The sequence below is a fragment of the Tachyglossus aculeatus genome, chromosome 21 (assembly GCF_015852505.1).
Source record: "Tachyglossus aculeatus isolate mTacAcu1 chromosome 21, mTacAcu1.pri, whole genome shotgun sequence".
NCBI classification, from domain to species: domain Eukaryota; kingdom Metazoa; phylum Chordata; class Mammalia; order Monotremata; family Tachyglossidae; genus Tachyglossus; species Tachyglossus aculeatus.
Window position 1 is genome coordinate 67397855 of NC_052086.1, and position 21929 is coordinate 67419783.

Below are 21929 nucleotides of genomic sequence, written 5' to 3' on the forward strand. Positions count from 1 at the left end.
GAAAATCAAGCTGGACAGAGTCTCTGTTCCGCATGGGGCTCGTAGCCTAGAAGGGAGGTAGATGTCTGCCTTGTCACCTTGGGCAGTCATTTCACTTCTCTGTACCTCAGTTACCTCATCTGTAAAATGGGGATGAAGACTGTGCTTCCTATGTGGGACAGAGACTGTTTCCAACCTGATAAACTTCTATCTACCCCAATGTCTGGTACAGTGCCTGGTACATAGTGAGCCTTAACAAAAAAATAGAAGCCAAAAAAAAAGATATTGAATCCCCATTTTACAGATGGGGATAGTGAAGCCCAGAAAAGTTAAGTGACTTGCCCAAGGTCAAACAGCAGACAGGTGGCAGAGCTAGGATTAGAGCCCAAGTCTCTGACTCCCAGGCCGAAGCTCTTTCCAGTAGGCCAACTGCTTCTCCAACTTCTTCTTTCCTTTCCTTTGAAACCCTTAAACTGTTAGCCCCAAGTGGGACAGGGACTGTTTCCAACCTTACCAACTATTATCTACCCCAAAGCTTAGAACAGGGGCTTGACACAAAGTAAGCACTTAACAAATGCCATTATTTTTTTATTATTATTACCATCATCATTATTAATAATAAGCAAGATACCATGGGAATAATTACAAAAACAATGATAATGATAATAACCCCCAAGTGCTTGGTACAGTGTTCTGCACACAGTAAGCGTTCAATAAATACAATTGAAAGAATGATAATAATAACCCCCACCATGGCATCTCGCTCACGGTTTCTCAAGCAGGGACTATGCTGTTTCACAGTACAAAAGGAGCTCCCAGGGAGTTAAATACCACATCTCTGCCACTGCCGCTCATAAAACACCTCTGGGAGGTGGTGGTGCCTCCTCTCTCAGCTGCTTCCCTTGCAGGAGTTTTGGGGTATATTGTTGGAACGCGGTTTCTGCTGAATGCTCCCGTATGACCCCATTTTAAAATGGCATGCCTGGAGAAGCAGCTGGGGCATGGAGACTGACACCATTCCCTTCTCCACCACCGGCAGGGATTCCTCCCCGGCCAGTGGTGTTCCAAGAGGACTTCTGTGCTACCCAAGTGATCCCCAGCCTCGAAGGTTTAACTTATCTGGCCTAGCCAGCACAAGGCTCTAAACCCAGTGGGGTCTCAATGCATACAGGTGATTGACAAATTCCTTCTTTCTATTTTTATGGGAAGAGTAGTGATGCCAGAGATTGTGGGGAGAAGAGGACAATTCTGAGTCCTCCCAGCCTCACCGATGTTCAAATCATTTCAGGTCAGTACATTTGGAGTCCCTAGAAAAGAATAATTTCCATCTAGACACCTGCATAAGAAGCTTACTGTAATCCCTTTAACAAGGAGCTTGACACCCTCCTTCTTCCCGCCTGATACCGTGGGAGTGAAACCTGTCTTCCCAACTGTTCAACCACTGGGAAGGTTTGTCAGTTCTTAACTAAGGACCGTTGCCTAGAGCAGGGAGGAATCTGAGAACGCCCCCATCCAAGAATTGTTTTGGTAATTTTTAATTGGTGAAATTTAAAAATGTGCTCTAATTGTTTGTATTTTATTCCTGTTTTCTATGTGACTGTCCTCCACCATCTTAAATTGTGAGTCCCTTATGGGATTGGGACTGTGTCTTAATTATCTTGTATTTATTTCAGCGATTAGTTCAGTGGTTGGCACAAAGTAAGTACTGAATTAATAGCATGAAAAATACTTTCGATTGAGAGGTTTGACAAATTCTCCTCCCTGACAATTATTTCCCCATGAGGAATATGTGCTAAGCACTGCATTTAGGTAGCTACAAGATAATAATGATAATAACACTAGTGGTATTTGTTATGTGCTTACTATGTGCCAAGGCACTATACTATATGCTGGGGTAGGTAAGAAATAATCAGGTCCCACATGGGACTCACAGTTTAAGTAGGAGGGAGAACAGGTAATGAATCCCCATTTTATTGCGGAAACTGAAGTACAGAAAAGTTAATTGACTTGCCCCAGGTCACACCACAGGCAAGTTGCAGAGCTTGGATTAGAACTTAAGTCCTCTGACTCACAGACTCATGCACTATCCTCTAGGCCATGTTGCTAGCGAGAGTCTTAATGTGAAATCAGGCTGACATTCATCCATAGCCCAAAGTGCTCAGCATGAGACAGTCGGCATCTAAATTAAACATTTAATCGTCAGGTTCAGAATTGGGAATATTAAAGAGGGTGGTTTGAGGAAGCAAAGTACACCTGACAATCCTCTCCCCTTTTTCTTAGAGAGCCAGGTATTTGTCCACTGGAAATGTCTGTTGACCAGAGCTTGGATCACCTCTGTCAGGGTAGACACGGCGACAAACCTGATAATGATGTTGAGCAGATCTGAGCTGGCTTCCCAGCCTGAAATAAAGAAGGAAGCAAACGCTCACTTTGTGTTCAGACCCCCCAGCCACCGTGGCTTCTAGCTGCTAGACATTCAGTGGGAAGAGACTTTCTCCTTGGCTGCAAGTTGCCCTTTCAGGTATAAGATTGCAGTGCCATCAGCAGGTCAAGCTGTCAGGAAATCACTGTTCGAAACCGGAGTTAATCAAGCATCTGGTTCAGTGCCCTTGGTAAATACTGCACATGATGATGGTAATGATGATGATGATGATAAACAAAGTTCCTTTTCCCTGCCACTTGTGCATCTGTTCCCTTGCTTGGAAGGCTCTAAAAGCCCTTAAAAGAAAAACTTCGCCTCCTTTGGTTCCTTCTCGGGTCCCTTTGTGGTTTGTTTGGACAGAGTTTTCTCTTGATTCGGGTGAGAATGAGATCATGGATGGGGAGGGCAGCTAACTCCAAGTGACGTGCTCTTTCAGAGGCTAGTATCCATCATCTTTCCAGGCTGCTGCAGAACCTGCTTCCTCTTGTTTATGGCATTGAGGACCTTCTTCCTGGGGCCCAGATGCATTTGTATGCTCTGGAGGTCCTCATCTGAGCAGAGCATCAGCGCTTCAAGATCGATCTGCTCTCTCATGAATACAGGAATGAACTCCCCGAGATCTTGGGACAACAGGAATACTTCCAAGGGGGTGATATCCTCCTCATCTTCCTCCCACGCCACCCCCACCTCATCCCAAAGTACGTCATCTTCCTCTTCAGCCTCTAGATCCCCCTCATCATTGTTCTCTGCACCTTGCCATTGAAACAGCTCAGTGGGTATTTTAAATCCCAGATCTCTAGTCCTGGTGGAGATGTCTTCTTGGGCAGCGTTGATACCCAGGGCTAGATTTTTCTTAAACACAATATTTCCCATTCCAGGTCGGTTGAAGATGGATTTGTGCTCTGGCGGGTCGTAATCTTCCATGTCATCTGAGAGGTTATTCTTTTTTCTGAAGTCACTAGACAAAGCGTCTTCTTCTTCCTCTTCGCTGAAAACCTCCATCACATTCCTCTGCCCCACCTTGCTGTCTTTGCTACTTGTGCTCTCATCCCTCTGGCTTCCTGTGTTCCTGTTCTTCTTTAACTTTAAACTGAAGGTGTTCTTCAGCCCCTGGGTGACAGTCCCGAACATAGAGTCAGAAGAGGACAACCTGGAGGCAATGGAGCCCTTACGCAGGCTTTCCCCCTTCTCTTTGTTGTAGGTCTTGGTCATTTTATTTTGATGTTTCTCTTGGGTCTTTCCAAATTCTTTGATCTGCTTCCAGGCATTTCTCTGAGCTTGCTCCTTCAGCCCAGAGACTTTCTTGGGGTTCAGGATATTCTGTTCAGTAGCAGCTTTGTCTAGGAGGATGACACATTCCCTCTTCTCCCGGCTGGCTGCGGCATCCAGCGGAGTTTGAAAATCATTGTCCAAGGCAAAGATGTTGGCACCAAATTTAGTCAGAAATGAGACACAACGGATATGGCCATTGGCAGCAGCATGGTGGAGGGGTGTATTCCCCCAGATGTCACATTTATCAGGGTTTCCCCTAGAGCATACAACATAGGAAATGGAAAAGTTAAAGCCTGCGACAGTTGGTCCAGACATCCCCTAAACCCTAAGGAAGGAAACAAGATTTGTAGGCAGGGAAGCAGGTGAACACCAGTCCCATGGATAGGCACAGACTGTTCCTATAATAACAATAATTATGGCATGTGTTAATCAATCGTATTTATTGAGTGCTTACTGTGTGCAGAACACCGTACTAAGTGCTTGGGAAGTACAAGTTGGCAACATATAGAGACAGTCCCTACCCAACAGTGGGCTCACGGTCTAAAAGGGGGAGATAGAGAACAAAACCATACCAACAAAATAAAATAAATAGAATAGATATGTACAAGTAAATTAATAAATAGAGTAATAAATATGTACAAACATATATACATATATACAGGTGCTGTGGGGAAGGGAAGGAGGTAAGATGGGGGGATGGAGAGGGGGACGAGGGGGAGAGGAAGGAAGGGGCTCAGTCTGGGAAGGCCTCCTGGAGGAGGTGAGCTCTCAGTAGGACCTTGAAGGGAGGAAGAGAGCTAGCTTGGTGGATGGGCAGAGGGAGGGCATTCCAGGCCCGGGGGATGACGTGGGCCGGGGGTCGACGGCAGGACAGGCGAGAACGAGGCACGGTGAGGAGATTAGCGGCAGAGGAGCGAAGGGTGCGGGCTGGGCTGGAGAAGGAGAGAAGGGAGGTGAGGTAGGAGGTGTGTTAAGTGTTTACTATGTGCCAGGAGCGGTACTAAGTGCTGGAGTGGATAAAAACAAATACAGTTGGACATAGTCCCCTGTCTCACATGGGTCTCACAGTCTCAATCCCCATTTTACAGATGAGGTTACTGAGGCACAGAGAAGTGAAGTGACTTGCCCAGAGTCACACAGCAGATAAGTGGCAGAGCAGGGATTAGGACCCAAGACCTTCTGACTCACAGGCCCATGCTTTATCCACGCAGCCAGGCTGCTTCCCATACTCATTTGGATGCGAGCAGTGGACTAGTAGCACATCCAGCCAGAAATTCCGCTCCGACAGCGACAGTAAATGAAGACTGGAAGGAGAGTGTGATGGTTTAGACTTTTAGACTGTGAGCCCACTGTTGGGTAGGGACTGTCTCTATATGTTGCCAATTTGTACTTCCCAAGCGCTTAGTACAGTGCTCTGCACATAGTAAGCCCTCAATAAATACGATTCATGATGGTTACCATCCACGAAATCCCTCCTTACAGCTAGGGATGGACCTTTTAATCTTTCCCTCTAAAAATTTCCTTCTAATGATTTAATATGGATCAGTTACCCATGGAGTTACCCAACCCCTCATTGAACTACCATACTAACAGTGGAATTTATCCCACCCTTTCTTAAACTACAATTTGAATAGCGAAATTCATCCAACCCCTTCTGGAACTATAATTCTAAGAACGGTGTTTTTTAAGCACTTACTTTGTGTTGAGATAGGTACAATGTGAACAGATTCATTCATTCGTTCAATTGTATTTATTGAGCATTTACTATGTGCAAAGCACTGTACTAAATGCTTGGCAGAGTGCAATACAACAACAGACACATTCCCTGCCCACAGTGAGTTCACAGTCTAGATGGGGAGAAAGACATTAATATAAATGCATAAATAAATAATGTATAACAAATAAATATTGTAAATATATATAGTAAATAGTATGTAAATAAATAATTTACATAAATCAGACAGTTCCTATCACGTGGGGCTCACAATCTAAAGGGGAGAGGAGAACAGGTATTTAATCCCCATTTCACAGATGAGGAAACTGAGGTATAGAGAAGTTAAGTGATTTACCCAAGGTCACAGAGTAGTCAAGCGTACTTAGGGAAGCAGCATGGCCTAGTGGGTAGAGCACAGGCCTGGGACTCAGAAGGACCTGGATTCTAATCCCCCACTTGTTTGCTATGTGACTTTGGGCAAGTCACTTAATTTCTCTGGGCCTCAGTTACCTCATATGTAAAATGGGGATTAAGACCGTAAGTCTTACGCGAGAGAGGAACTGTGTCCAACCTGATTAGCTTGTATCTACTCCAGAGCTTAGAACAGTATTTGACACATAGTAAGCGCTGAACAAATACCATCATATTATTATAAAGTGGGGAACCTGGGATTAGAACCCAGTCTCCTGACTCCCAGTCCTGGGAATCCGCTGCTCCGCTACTGAGCCATTGATATTAACTACTTGCCCGACTCCTACTGTAACAAATTCCGTGTGCTTACTTCCTGCTTCGGAAGGAAGTTTTTTCTGTTTGTTTTGAACCTGCCAACTTTGAGCACCAGGGCTGTTTAAGCCATTTAACCTAGCAGCCCTGGGTCCCTGCCCTCTGGAATCACCCCAGAATTATCTGAGGGGATGACCTACTGAGCTCAGGGGTTCAACTGTGATAGTCAAGGGGTTTGCTGCCTTCAGCGGAGTCCTGATCTATCATGGGGGGCTCACTGTAAGCACCCCCAAAGCAACTCCTCTCTTACTCAGCGAGTGCTACTGGTGTAGAGATAGCTTCAGCAGTGTCACAGAGGGGAACATGTGGCTTGTAGTAAAGGCTCAGGCATCCTGAACAGGAGGGTGGACTTTAGCCTGGCTTCACCCTCCTAACCCCAGGCCAATGAACACAACAGGGGACTAAGATTGTGAGCCCCTGTGAGACATGAACAGTGCCCAACCTCAGCACTTAGTGCAGTGCCTGGCACATAGTAAGTGCTTAACAAATACCATAAAAAAAAACAAGGCTTGATCTGGCTCTGTTGTCAGTCATCTCCTTGTCAGTAAGGAGACTGCAGGCTCTAAGCTACTCGGGGGCAAGGATCACATCTACCAACTCCGTTGTACTTTCCCAAGTACTTAGTATGCTGCTCTGCACATAGCAAGTGCTCAATAAATACCACCAATTGATTGACTGAGAGCCTGAGAGAATAGAGAGATGACAAAAGGGCTGAGACAGAAGGAGGGGAAGGGTGGGAAGAGCCACAGAAAGCAGGGTCTTCTCTTAACTACCAAATTTGCCAGCCATCATTGAGCTGAGGGAATGCATCCTTTTGTGTTGGATGACATGGTCTGTTTTGGCTTTAATCAGAGATTTATCACCAATCAAAACCTTTCATGCATTATGTTCTGCTGATATCCTGATTCTTCAAGCACTAGAGCTCTAAAAGCAAATGCCTAAGATCTTCTCACCCTTTGGATATGAGTGGATCCTTTTCATTTCATCCCTTTAGACTGGAAAGTTGTTGTGGTCGGGGAACATGTCTACTAATTCTTTTGTCTTGTACTCTCCCAAGCTCCTAGTACAGTACAATAGATACCACTGATTGATTGGTTTGAAAGAGGCTGAGTGCCAAGGTTTGCAGGAAGAGGGTCTCTGAGCAGGGGCAGAGCTCTCCCAAGCTCTTTCCTTTCACACTGTAAGCCACAGTTCGGTATCCAAGAAAGCCACCTTTTTGGTTGCTAAAAAGAAAACGATTTAAAATAAAGTTTTGCTTTTACACGTCTATAATTAGCACAGAACACTACTCCCCAGAGTTCTGCATGCCTGTTAGTACAAATGAGAGATGATAAAAGTTCACACTAGGTAGCTACCACTGAATTTGCTCCTACACTTGCTTTCTCACACTTCATGAAAACCACTTTTATTGCTGAAATGTGTAACTTTGTTCTTGACGCTCAAAGTTAGCAGCTCTGTGAATTGAGCCTTGAATGTAAATTTTTAATGATTTTCTTCAGGTTTTTCCTTCTATAGGCATGTTTGCTTGCTCTGGCTCCTTAGCTTCCAGTTAAATGGCTTAACCTCAAGGCATTGAGAAAAAATAGTTATTTATGCCACAGTGCAGTACTTGTTTTCTTGAAGAGCTTTGTGTTAAGTGAACACTGTGTTAGGGTCACCCCTGATTTAATAGGAATTAATGAGTTAGGCAGTAGATAGCTCAAAGGTGCCACTGTGACTAACAGTGTTCCTCTCCCCCTCGTCCCCCTCTCCATCCCCCCATCTTACCTCCTTCCCTTCTCCACAGCACCTGTATATATGTATATATGTTTGTACATATTTATTACTCTATTTATTTATTTTACTTGTACATATCTATTCTATTTATTTTACTTTGTTAGTATGTTTGGTTTTGTTCTCTGTCTCCCCCTTTTAGACTGTGAGCCCACTGTTGGGTAGGGACTGTCTCTATATGTTGCCAACTTGTACTTCCCAAGCGCTTAGTACAGTGCTCTGCACACAGTAAGCACTCAATAAATATGATTGATTGATTGATTGATTGATTCAGCTCCCTGTAGCTTCTTGGTATTCATCCAGGATTGATTAGAGGAAACCCCAGCGGATGAAGTGAAACCACAGCTACCATCCACACTAGCCAAGGTCCACGCTCCAGGAAGTAGCCAAACTGCACCAACTCGTGGCCCCTCGAGCTTCCTGGGGTGGATTGGGGTGGGGAAAGGAGGGGAGTTGACCAGCGACTGAAGAAGACACCAGGAACGTAGTCCAAGTTCTCAGGATGGAGCAAAGTGGAAAAGGTGGGACAGTAGCTGATGGGCACCAAAGAATCAGCAGACGGGGGGGACTGAGCCAGAGAAGCAGCCAGGCCTAGTGGCAACAGCAGAGGCTTGGGAGTCGGAGGCCGTGTATGCTAATCCCAACTCTGCCACTTGTCTGCTGTTTGACCTTGGGCAAGTCACTTAACTTCTCTGAGCCTAAGTTGCCTGATCTGTAAAATGGATATTAAGACTGCGAGCCCCATGTTCTAGACTGTGAGCCCACTGTTGGGTAGGGACTGTCTCTATATGTTGCCAACTTGTACTTCCCAAGCTCTTAGTAGAGTGCTTTGCACACAGTAAGTGCTCAATAAATACGATTGAATGAATGAATGAATGTGGGATAACCTGATTACCTTGTACCTACTCCAGCACTTAGAACAGTGCTTGGCACATAGTAAGCATTTAACAAATACTGTAATTATTATTTTCCATCTCTTTAACTCCCTTCTGTGTTGTCCTGACTTGCTGCCTTTATTCTTCCCCTCCTCCCAGCCCCACAACACTTACACACAAATCTGTCATTTATTTATTTATTTATATTGATGTCCGTCTCCCCCTCTAGTCTGTGAGTTCATTGTGGGCAGGAAATGTGACTGCTATATTGTTGTACTGTACTCTCCCAAGCGCTTAATCCACTGCTCTGCACACAGTAAGTGCTCAGTAAATACGATTGACTGACTGACTGGCTGGGGGCACAGCTGGGGTTTGCTACAACCTCTGGGGCAGCACTGATGATACATCTAAGAAGCAGGGAGAACAGGTATTGAATCCCCATCTTACAGGTGAGAGAACTGAGGCACAGGGAAGCTGTGACTTGCCCAAGGTCATCAGTCATGCAGCAGGTACATGGCAGAGCCAGGATTAGAGCCCAGGTTCTCTCACTTCCAGGCCTGTGCTCTTTCCATTAGGCCTTGCTGCTTCTCTAAAGGTGCTTACAGGCCTGAGCCAACTGCAAATAGAAAAACTGCAAGAGATCTGCATCTTAATCAGGGGACTTAATAATAATAATAAAAATAATGGTATTTGTTAAGCGCTTCCTATGTGCCAAGCACTGTTCTAAGTGCTGGGGTACATACAAGGTAACCAGGTTGTCCCATGTGGGGCTCACAATCTTAATCCCCATTTTATAGATGAGGTCACTGAGGCACAGAGAAGTTAAGTGACTTGCCCAAGGTCACACAGCTGACAAGTGGCAGAGCTGGGATTAGAACCTACGACCTCTGACTCCCAAGCCCGTGTTCTTGCCACTAAGCCACGCTGCTTCTCAATCTGGCAGTGGTATTTATTGAACGCTTGTTGCGGAATACTTTGCTAAGCACTTGGGAGAACTAAACAGAGTTGGTAGACATGATCCCTGCCCTCAAGCATCTTACAGTCTAACAGACAGACATTAAAATGCAGTATAGGTAAGGAAAATTACAGGTAAGGGAACTTATTCCATTTTTGTTATTCCTGTCACTAGCAGAATGTTTTATACCCATGCCACTTGTTATTTAACTGTATTACATACTGTAAAGTTGCAAAAATGCAAATAACCACAAATCACCGTATGGCAAGGGCACAGGCTGGGAAGTGAGGCAGCATGACATCCCTTGTTTGCCCCCAAATGTTTCTAGCTACACCAAATCTACTCATGTCAATTTGTGTGTGGTGTTCTACCCAGAACAGACTCGCAATGTGGGTGGAGAACATTAGCTATTACTTCCATTATGTTATACTCAAACTGCATCATGAGAACATTCATTATAGCAGAAATGGCTGTGCAGTCCACTCTTGATTCTCCAGTGAAATGGAAGGGAGCAGAAATAAAAGAGACACATAGCAATAGATAGCACAAAATGGAGGCCTGGATAATTTAGGCTCCATTCATTCAATCGTATTTATTGAGCGCTTACTGTGTGCAGAGCACTGTACTAAGCACTTGGGAAGTACAAGTTGGCAACGTATAGAGACGGTCGCTACCCAACAGCGGGCACACAGACTAGAAGGGGGACACAGACAACAAAACAGGACATATTAATAAAATAAATAGAATGAATATGTACAAATAAAATAGAGTAATAAATATGTACAAAGATAAATACATATATGCAGGTGCTGTGGGGAGGGGAAGGAGGTAAGGTGGGGGGACGGGGAGGGGGAGGAAGGGCAGAGGAAGGAGGGGGCTCAGTCTGGGAAGGCCTTCAGGAGGAGGTGAGCTCTCAGTAGGGCTTTGAAGGGAGGAAGAGAGCTAGCTTGGCAGATGTGCAGAGGGAGGGCATTCCAGGCCAGGGGGATGATGTGGGCTGGGGGTCGACGCGGGACAGCTGAGAATGAGGCACAGTGAGGAGATTAGCGACAGAGGAGCGGAGGGTGCGGGCTGGGCTGTAGAAGGAGAGAAGGGAGGTGAGGTAGGAGGGGGTGAGGTGCTGGACAGCCTTGAAGCCCAGGGTGAAGACTTTTTGCCTGATGCGTAGGTTGATCGGTAGCTCCAGCAGGGCAGAAGAATGAGGAAGCCTCAGGATCTGTCTGAGCAATTGGGGTAGGAGAACTTGGGCCTGTGGACACTGGAGAGTCTCACTGTTATGGTCTACTGGGGCAGGGGGTGGAGGGGGTCGACGTGAGGTGGGGCAAAAGTACCTCAGGAATTTCTCTTGAGCGCTTACTGTGTGCAGAACACTGTACTAAGCGCTTGGGCAGTCCAAGTTGGCAACATATAGAGACAGTCCCTACCCAACAGTGGGCTCACAGTCTAAAAGGGGAGACAGAGAACAAAACCAAACATACTAACAAAATAAAATAAATAGAATAGATATGTACAAGTAAAATAGAGTAATAAATATGTACAAACATATATACATATATACAGGTGCTGTGGGGAAGGGAAGGAGGTAAGATGAGGGGGATGGAGAGCCTGCCTCTAGACTGTAAGCTTGTTGTAGGCAGGGAACATGTCTACCAATTCTGTTGTATTGTGCTCTCCCAAGCACTTAGTACAGTGCTCTGCACACAGTAAGTGCTCAATAAATGCTATTGATTGATTACAAGAAACACAAAGATGAATAACAGGGTTCTGTAGTTTCAAATACTGTAAGTTAAAAAAAATAAACAACCCACCACCATTTTTCCTTCCCAAATAGGGTTGGAACGCTTTATCAGCCACTAAACAGTGTCAGGTTTCAGAGTTTTGAACCAACATTCTCTCTTCTGATACTTTCACCCACTTACTCTGGGAAGGGCACAATTTATGAGACAAAGAAAACAGTAAAAAAGTACTTGCTTACTTAATAGGCTCATTAAGTGTGCTGGACATCAAAGGGCTTTACACAAGAACATCCTGGTGACATCAATAACAAATAAATACAAACTGATATTTCTTTGAAATTACACTTGAGTTTGGGACAAATTGGATTAAAATTGAAGTTGGAAAAATAACTGGGACCCACATAATTTCGTGTCAAATCCAAATGTTTATGACAAGCCCACAGGCCAGTGGAGTTTTCCCATCCTGAATATTAAGAGTTGTGGTGATCAGGATGGGAGGGTTGGAATAATGAAACCTGACCTGGGAGGAGAGTTTTAAAGTTCTCCTTGGATTTCAATCAATCCCCAGTATTTACTGAGTGCTTATTCTGTGAAGAGCACTATTCTAAGTGCTTGGGAGAGTACAATAGAATTAGCAGATATGACCCTTGGTCTCAAGAAACTTACAACCTAGTTGGGGGGCATAGCTATTAAAATAAATTGCAAGTAACGGGAAGCAGTAGAATTCACAGATACATACAATCAATCAGTCAGTGGCATTCAGTGAATGCTTCCTGTGTGCACAGCGTTATACAAAGCACTAGGGAGAATACAATATAAATGATGTGGTAGACGAGCTCCCTGCCCACAACGAGCACAGACATGATATTGGTGAGGGAGTGCTTAGATGATGTGAGCTCGTTGTGGGCAGGGAATGTGTCTGTTGTTGTATTGTACTCTTCCAAGTGTTTAGTACAGTGCTTTGTACACAGTAGGCACTCAATAAATACAGTTGAATGAATGAATGATTTAGAGTTGCCTAAGTGGCTGTAGGATGGTTTGCTTCTCAGACCTTCTAATGCTTAGTACAGTGCCAGTGCATTGTATAGTGCCCAAAGCATACTACAGTGCTGTGCACACAGTAAGCACTTAATAAATGCAATTTAATAAATGCCATTTACTACTGGATATTGCCCTCTTTCTATCGGGGTTGCCAACTACTTTTCCTGCCCTGTTGACTCTGGCAGTCTTTGACCACTAGTGCGTTCCCATCTTGGCAATATGGGAGTCTAATCACTAAACTGAAATTCTTCTGGTTTGGATCATGTGCAAGATTCACTTCATACCTCATTTTTGGCAGAGGAAACAATGCAGATGCTTTAAGTTTTGTTAGCTAAAAAGGACCTTCCACTTGAAGAGAGATATTAGTGGTAAAGATTAATAATGTGGGGGCCACTATTTTTGTTGGGAAGAATTTAACATTCCACAGGACATAAGGATGACTGAGAAAAAGGAAAATCAGGACCCATCTTCTTGCTTCCTTTGGCTATCCTTTAGGCGCTAAGTGCTTATCATAGTGCCTGGCACATAGTAAGTGCTGAACAAATACAATTAAGAGGAAAAAGCTGCCTGGGATCATTGGTGGAGTGGTGGAATAGGGGCCAGAGACCTGGTTTCTCTTTTTATTAAAATGGCATTGTATTTTTTTAAATGATATTTGTTAAGTGCTTACTGTGTGCCAGACACTGTATAAAGTGCCGGGGCAGATACAGATACTCAAATTCTCTTTCTGTGATCTTTGTGAGCTCTTGCAATTTACAACTACTCTGCTTTGGATTATTCTGCTTTGTAGCTGTCATGTGAAAATAGGATTTTTGGCTGAAATGCAACAGACAGAAGTCTCTGAGGATAACCTTTCTGGTGGATAGAAATGTGTACCCTAAGGGCTTGAGGAGCACAGGGGCTCCAAAATGGTGTGATGAGAGAAACAGCATGGCCTAAAGAGGAAGAACACACCCTTGAGAATCAAAAGACATGGACTCTAATCCTGGCTCTGCCACTTGCCTCCTTGGGCAAGTCACTTAGCTTCTCTTTGTTTCAATTTCCTTATCTGTAAAATGGGGATTCAGGATCTGTTCTTCCTCCCATTCCAACTGTGAGTCCCATGTGGGACAGGTACTGTGTCCAACCTGATTATATTGTATAGTCCCCAGTGCCTAGTATAGTGCTTGGCACATAAATACCACTACCATTATAGGGCTGCCAAGTTATAACTTATTTGAGGCATGAATATCTCAGACTCCGATCCCTACTAACAATAAATCTCACTCTGCCAGCACACAGCTCGCCTGCTGCCCACTTTTTCATAGAATAAAAGGTTGGAAATGGGTGAATTGGACAACCCTATCCTTGAATAATGGCATTTATTAAGCACTTACTATGTGCAAAGCACTGTTCTAAGTGCTGGGGAGGTTACAAGGTGATCAGGTTGTCCCTCGTGGGGCTCACAGATTTAATCCCCATTTTCCAGATGAGGTAACTGAGGCACAGAGAAGTTAAGTGACTTGCCCAAAGTCACACAGCTGACAATTGGCGGAGCTGGGATTTGAACCCATGACCTCTGACTCCAAAGCCGGTGCTCTTTCCTACTGAGCCACGCTGCTTCTCTAATAACAAAGGCCCAGATTTTATATCAACATCGCAGCCTGCCTTGGATTTTAATCTTCACAAAGTTGACCTTCCAAACCTTTAACCTCCTTTGGCCTGAGTATGAGTTGGTAATATCACCAAGTCTTCAGTTGGAGCCACTCCTCTTATGGCTATGGCTACTGTCCAATACTGGTCCCTGCTCAGCCCAATTTATAAAAAAGAGACCGTGCCAAGCAAGATGCTGCAATTTTCCTCCACATCCTTTCTCAAATGGACGTTTTTAATGACTGTTCTTTGCAGTCTTGTTTTCTTTTTCATGTGGGGTAGATGGCTTTTTTAGGGTAATTGTGAAGTGTTTACTGTGTGCCAGGCACTGTACTAAGCTCTGGGGTCTTGTCTTGACTTATGCTGTCAAGTCATTTCCAATCCATAGCAACTTCACGTACCCATCTCTCCAGGAACACCCCACTCTCCATCTGTAATCATTATGGCAGTGTATCCATAGAGTTTTCTTGGTAAAAATCCAGAAGTGGTTTATCATTGCCTTCTTCTGCATAGTAAACTTTAGTGTCCACCCTTGACACTCTCCCATGCTGCTGCTGCCCAGCACAGGTACGTTTTGACTTGTAGCAGATTGCCTTCAAATTGCTAGCCACTGCCCAAGCAAGGAATGGAATGGGTATGACTCTGCTTGACTCTCCCTCCTGTAGCTGAGATTGGTAGCATACTGGAAACTTTCCAGGTGCAAAGCTGAGAAGGGAGCTCTGGATAGAAACAAGCTAATCAGGTTGGACACAATCCCTGTCTCACATGGGGCTTGCAGCCTTCATTTCCATTTTATATATGAGAGAACTGAGGCACAGAGAAACAAAGTGACTCACCCAAAGTCACACAGGAGACAAGTGGTGGAGCCGGGAAGAGAACCCAGGTTCTTCTGACTCCCCGGGCTGTGCTCTATCCACTAAGCCATGCTAATTGAAAAGATGATTCAAGAGGGCTCCCTACATATCCCGAGCTTCCTTCCTCTTAAATCCTGCAATTTGGCTGAACTGGACTTTGAGCTGATGGAGGCTAGTAGGGGGCTGGTCCTCACCCCAGCCCTCACACTGGAGGGGGATTCACACCAGTGGGCTCATCCCCAAAATGACCCCATGAACTTGGGAGCATCCTTCATCTCCAGAGCCTCCTTTCCTTAATAATAATAATTGTGGTATTTGTTAAGTGCTTACTATGTGCCAGGCACTGTACTAAGCGCTGGGGTGGATACAAGCAAACTGGGTTAAACACAGTCCCTGTCCCCTGTGGGGCTCACTGTCTTAAGAGAAGCAGCATGGCTCAGTGGAAAGAGCACGATCTTTGGAGTCAGAGGTCATGGATTCAAATTCCGGCTCTGCCAATTGCCAGCTGTGTGACTTTGGGCAAGTCACTTCACTGGGCCTCAGTTACCTCATCTGTAAAATGGGGATGAAGACTGTGAGCCCCCCGTGGGACAACCTGATCACCTTGTAACCTCCCCAGTGCTTAGAACAGTGCTTTGCACACAGTAAGCGCTTAATAAACGCTATCATTTTTTTTAATCCCCGTTTTACAGATGAGGTAACTGAGGTCCAGAGAAGTGACTTGCCCAAGGTGACCCAGCAGACCAGTGGAAGAAGCGGGATTAGAACCCATGACCTTCTGACTCCAGGCCCATGCTCTATCCATTACATTTTCTTTCCAATTTCTGTCAATCTCCCTGCTCCCACCCCAGACCTTCATCATCATGGAGTTGGGAGGGAGCATACATTTGAGGCAGCTGAGGAGGAGAAAGGAAGAAACCCTGGTGAAGGCCAGTGGAAACAGGTCCTCCAGAAACATAGCAGTGACCCTGTCTCTAACCATGATCACTAGCTCCACAGCCAGATCTCCCTCCCCCTGCTCAGGTCTGGATCCTGAGCATGGGATGCCAAGGTTACAGAAAGAAGCTTCCTTCTCAGAACAACAGTCTTCCAAAAATACTTCCTAATGAGGGCCAGTGTTTTAAGGCTCCAATGTTCATTCTGTTCTAGGCAAAAGTCCCAGTTGCACATATTGGTCTCTCAAATGGCATGATGAATATTTCCAGGCCCAGTTTAGTAGTACTAGTTTTTAGGAAACACTTACTGTGTGCAGAGCTCTGCACTAAGCACTGGGAAAGAGTCCAGAGGTGGGAATTAAACATGGACCCTGTCCTTTACGGGGCTCACACTCTGGTTCTTTGTTAATTGCTAGTGCAGATTGGGTATGCCTACAGGGAGCGGAAGGTGGCCAGGCTAATCTAGGGTGGGCAAACCCAGTAAGTCAAGGGACTTGGGGGGGAAAAAAACCCAGGAAACTGAGCCCGTTAAAGTGTTCTGGAGCCACTGGAGAAATGCATGGCATTTGCAGGATGCACGTGCATTTTCGATATAAAAGAAGATGGGAAAAGATAAAAATAAACTCTGTTCTCTTTGACTTCAGGTTCAAACAATTAACCTCCCGTACTTTGATATTTTTAATGGCACCTAGGGAGAAACCAGAGGCAAAGGACTTGAGACTAGGAGGTCACCTAGTCCAATTGCCCTGCCTTTAAGTAATCAATCGGCTTGACCTAGTGGATAGAGCAGGGGCTTGGGAATCAGAAGGACCTGGGTTCTAATCCCATTTCTGCCACTTGTCTGCTGTGTGATCTTCGGCAATTCACTTCACTTCTCCATGACTGTTACCTCATCTGTTAAATGGGGTTTAAGACTGTGAGCTCCATTTGGGGCATGGACTGTGTCCAACCTGATTACTTTGTATCTACCCCATTGTTTAGAACAGTGCCTAGGACATGGTAAGCACTTAAATGCAATTTAAAAAATCAATCATAAAATCAGTGGCATTGATTGAGCACTTACTATGTGCAGAGCACTGCACTAAACACTTGGGAGAATACAATAGAGCTGGTAGACATGATTTCTGCCCACGAGAGCTTACTTTCTAGCAGAGGATTCTATTAGAAGACCCCAGACAGGTACTATCCCATTCCTTAAAATCTTCAGGGAAGCTAGATCAATCAATCATATGAGTGCTTACTGTGTGTGCAGAGCTTGGGAGAGTACAATATAATAATAATTATTATGGTATTTGTTAAGCGATTACTATGTGCCAGGCACTGTACTAAGCCCTGGGGTGGATACAAGCAAATTGGGTTGGACACAGTTCATGGCCCAGATGGGACTCACAATCTCAATCCTCATTTTACAGATTAGAGAACTGAGGCCCAGAGAAGTGAAGTGACTTGCCTAAGCACTTAGTACAGTGCTCTGCACACAGTAAGCGCTCAATAAATACGATTGAATGAATAAATAAGGTCACACAGTGGATAGGTGGCAGAGTCAGAATCAGAACCCATGACCTTCTGGTTCCCAGGCCACTTTATCCACTACACCATGCAGCTCTCCTAACAATATATTGTTACATAACAGTATAACAATATTCCCAGATATGGGAAGTCTCCTTTCATTTCATTTTTCCCCCCGGTTACCTTTTCTTCTTTTCTTCACTCAGCCTTCCGCTATAGCACCTTTCATAATTCTAACCCTTTGGTCCCCTTATCCAAGCCCAAAGGCCACTAGTCCTGTGTAAAGTTCCTCTTTCCTCATGAAATAGGCTATTCTTTTCTGAAAAGTTTTTAGTTGCTGGTCAGAAGTGGGTGCAGTGCAGAAAATGTTCTGTGAGCATAGATTCTACTCCCATTTGGCAAACAGCCTCTTGGTCCCTCTACTCTTCCTCATTCAACAGGGCAGAGCAGGAGTGGTTGGATGGCACAAAGCCAGTCCACGTGGACACTAGCAGTAGGGTGGGGAAATGTGGACCAGAGACAGACACACTTGGCTCCTCTGGTGCCACCAAATTCTCTGTACCTTGATCTTGTCTATCTCACCCCCAACTTCTTGCAGCATGGCTCAGTGGAAAGAGCACGGGCTTTGGAGTCAGAGGTCATGGGTCCAAATCCTGGCTCTGCCACTTGTCAGCTGTGTGACTTTGGGCAAGTCACTTCACTTCTCTGTGCCTCAGTTCCCTCATCTGTAAAATGGGGATTAAGATTGTGAGCTCCACGTGGGACAACCTGATCACCTTGTATCCACCCCAGCTCTTAGAACAGTGCTTTGCACATAGTAAGTGCTTAACAAATACCATCATTATTATTATTATTATTATGTCCTGCCTCTGACCTGGAATGCCTCCTACCATTCATATCCAACACATAATTACTCTCCCCACCTTCAAAGCCTTATTGAAAGCACATATCCTCCTCAATGAGGCTTTCCCTGACGAAGCCCTCATTTCCTCTTCTTCCACTCCCTCTGTGTCACCTTTGCACTTGGATTTGTACCTTTTATTCATTCCACCTTCAGCCCCACAGGACTTATGTACGTATCTGTAATTTATTTACTTATATTAATGTCTGTCTCCCTCTCTAGACTCTAAGCTTGTCCTGGGCAGGAAATGTGTCTACCAACTCCATTATATTCTACTCTCCCAAGTGCTTAGTACAATGCTCAGCACACAATAAGCACTCAATAAACATGATTGATTGTTTGATTGTGGAGAGTCTTCCCTTTCAAGGACTATGCTAACCTTTGGGGTCTCCTTTCATTATTTAGGCTTCTGGTCTAGGAAAGGAGGAGCTTCTTGGAAGGAGGAGTAGTCCTGAGGCATTGCCCTGGTTCCTTACTCCAAGAGAGTCTCTCTCTCTCTTCCCCTGCCTTACCCCCACCCCGGGGTCTTTCTCATTTGCCTACTGGATCAAAGAGGAAACAGAAAATTTTCTCGTCTATTTGCTTTCCTGGGGAGGTGTCTAGGCTGTTTTTAGATTTTAAGCTCCTTCAGGGCAGAGATTGTATCTACAAACTCTGTTGTATTGTAACTCTCCCAAATATTTAGTACAGTTCTCTGGGCATAGTAAGTGCTCAGTAAATACTTTGATTGCTTCTGGGTTTGTGGAGTGAAGTGGCTGTTGCAACCTGGCAGGCTGAAGGTCTTTTTTATAGTTTATAAATACACAACTCATTAGCCGCTGGCCGCACCTAGTGGAGGAGACAGATTTAGTTCTGCCACCTACCAAGGCCTAGATTTTTAAGAAATACTTGAGTGTTTCAGAGTCACAAGCCACTTGTGAATGTCAACAGTATTGCAAATCCATTCTCTCCAAAGTGTGTATCTCCCCTCTCCACCTGTGTGGCCCCCAACAAATAAATGTGAATGTTCTTCCCTTTAATCCAACATTCATCTGCTGCTATTTAGGTTCAAGGGAAAGAAACTTGGAAACTATTTTACAATTCTCAACCAAACCTCATTCTCAAGTTTCTGCTATAACGCTCCTGCTCTTTGATGGCATTTATCTTCAGCATTTCAATGAAGTTTTTCTTATCCTAAAGGGTTGTTAGACTTATATAGTGAGTTTATAAAATATCCGGTCTTCAGGAAGACAGCAATGTAAAACTAGTTTCTATTTCTTGCTGAAAAAGGAATTTCTTTACTCTTAAAAATGTGCCAATTTTAAATTACTCTTTTAAATTTACACAAACATTATTCCAATAACTCTGTTGACAGGTGAAATAAAAACCAGAAAATGTGAAATTTTCTCTTCTCCACTAAAAGACAAGCTGTTTTAGAAGGGCCAGGGAAGCTGGTCAGCCCCTCATTCCTTACGGCTCCAACTGCCATTTTCTAAACCTCCTGCTGGAAACCCGAGGCTTTGGTGACGTCTAAGCAATGGGGCATCACTTACCCACGACTGCAGATGACTTCCAGGGCTTCCAGTTGTCCATGGTAGGCTGCTAGGAGGGTGGGGGTCATGCCATCTTCGTCTGAAATGTTGAGATCCCTCTTAGTAGCTTCTTTTAAAAGTTCCAGGTAGCCATCCACAGCAGCCTGATGATACCGGGTTGACATTTTAAATCAGCTCCCTCCCTCCCGTTGAGCCTTTCAGAGGGCCACTGGCTCCCAGGTAGGGGCACAGATGCTCATCAGCCACTTCCCCTAGGAAGGGAGCTAATGAATAACCAAGGACTGAGACGTCACCTCTACTGCGAGAGGGATTCAAGGGCAAAGTTCTCTTCTACTGACTCATGGGGAGGAAACCAGATGGGTGAGCTGCTTGGAAACTAGATTCTCCCTGACCACAGCCAATCAATCAATCAGTCAATCAGCCAACCAAGCAGCCTGGCCTAGTGGACAGAGTACAAGCTCGGGAGTCAGAGGACCTGAGTTCTAATCCCAGCTCTCTCAGTTGCTTGCTTGTGACCTTGGGCAACTTACTGAACTTCTCCATGCCTTAGTTTCCACAACTGCAAAATGGGGATTCGATACCTGTCCTCTCTCTTAGTTAGATTGTGAACCCTATGTGAGACAGGGACTGTATCCAACCTGATTAATTGTATCTACCCCAGTATTTAGAACAGGGCTTGATGCACAAATATAACAAATACCATTAAATTTTTTTTAAAAAAAGTCAATCAATCTGTGGCTGGGATGAGGAAGGGGAGGATACAAGTTTCCCTTCCAGGTCTCTGCTTGGGGAGGCCAGAGGAAGCTCCTTAAAAGGTAGCTCCTCTCTCTGTCTTGTCATCACCATTCAAATAAGGAAGTGGAAAACATGTGGGGTTTCAGGTGCAAAGTTTAAAGAATGTCAGGCTTGGCTGCTGGGCAGACAGCAGGAAGCAGGATTTGGATTAGCAGTGAAGATAGGCATTGTTGGGGGAGGCAGATCCCCGCGAGCTAGTCCTCCGCAGGGCTCTGCCTATTAAGAATGACATCAGCCTTATAAAAAGTCCCAAACATTTAGCAGCCCACTCTAGGTCTTTCCCCATTATCCTCCCCTTCAGTGGGGGTAGTGGGGAGGACTAACTGTCAGATGAACGAAACTGGCTCTTTACCTAATCACCTGGCATTAATTGTTCTTACTCTCGGGGTGATGAGGAGAACATTAATGTAATTTGCTGTAATTAACAGGCATTACAAACCCACTCCACATGTTTACTGTAACTTCATTTGTTGTTCCACCTCCAGCCAACTCCGGGAGGTATCTGTTCTCTAGAGTTTCTAGATGGTTAAGCTGATGGGCAAAGAGGAGGGAAATTGAGGCATGAGGTACCCCAGAGGAGAAGCAGTGTGCTCAGGTGGAGAGAACATGGTCCTGGGATTTGGAAGGACCTGAGTTCCAATCCCAACTCTGACAATTGCTTGCTCAGTGACCTTAGGTAAATCACTTAACAGTGCTCAGCGCTTAGAACCATGCTTGGCACATAGTAAGTGCTTAACAAATACCAGCATTATTATACCAGGCCCTATACTAAGTGCTGGGGTGGATACAAGCAAATGGGTTGGACACAGTCCCTGTCCCATGTGGGATTCACAATCTCAATCCCCATTTTACAGATGAGGTAACTGAGGCACAGAGAAGTGAAGTTACTTGCCCAAGGTCACACAGCAGACTAGTGGCAGAGCTGAGATTAGAACCCATAATCTTCTGACTCCCTTCTGCTTCACTTCTCTGTGCCTCAATTTCCTCCACTGTAAAATGGGCTACCTGTTCTCCCTCCTACTTAGACTTTGAGCCCCATGTGGGATATGGACTGCATCTGACCTAATTAACTTGTACCTATTCCAGAGCTTAGAACGGTGTTTGAAACATAGTAAACAATTAATACCATTAAAATAAAATAAAAATAAATTAAAAAATCAATCAGTAGCATTTATTGAGGACCTACTTTGTGCAGAGCATCACATTAAGTGCTTGGGAGAG

General features: G+C 44.8%; 1 protein-coding gene across 1 annotated transcript; it reads right to left on the reverse strand.

The window, feature by feature from the left end:
- Nucleotides 1–2025: 2025 nt before the first annotated feature.
- Nucleotides 2026–20160, reverse strand: ANKS4B (ankyrin repeat and sterile alpha motif domain containing 4B). The gene is made up of 2 exons (XM_038763326.1): nt 19914–20160; nt 2026–3929 (listed from the first exon to the last, which is right to left on the reverse strand). The coding sequence occupies exons 1-2, from the start codon at nt 20075–20077 to the stop codon at nt 2834–2836; spliced, it is 1260 nt and encodes a 419-aa protein (XP_038619254.1). The 5' UTR covers nt 20078–20160; the 3' UTR covers nt 2026–2833.
- Nucleotides 20161–21929: the final 1769 nt, after the last annotated feature.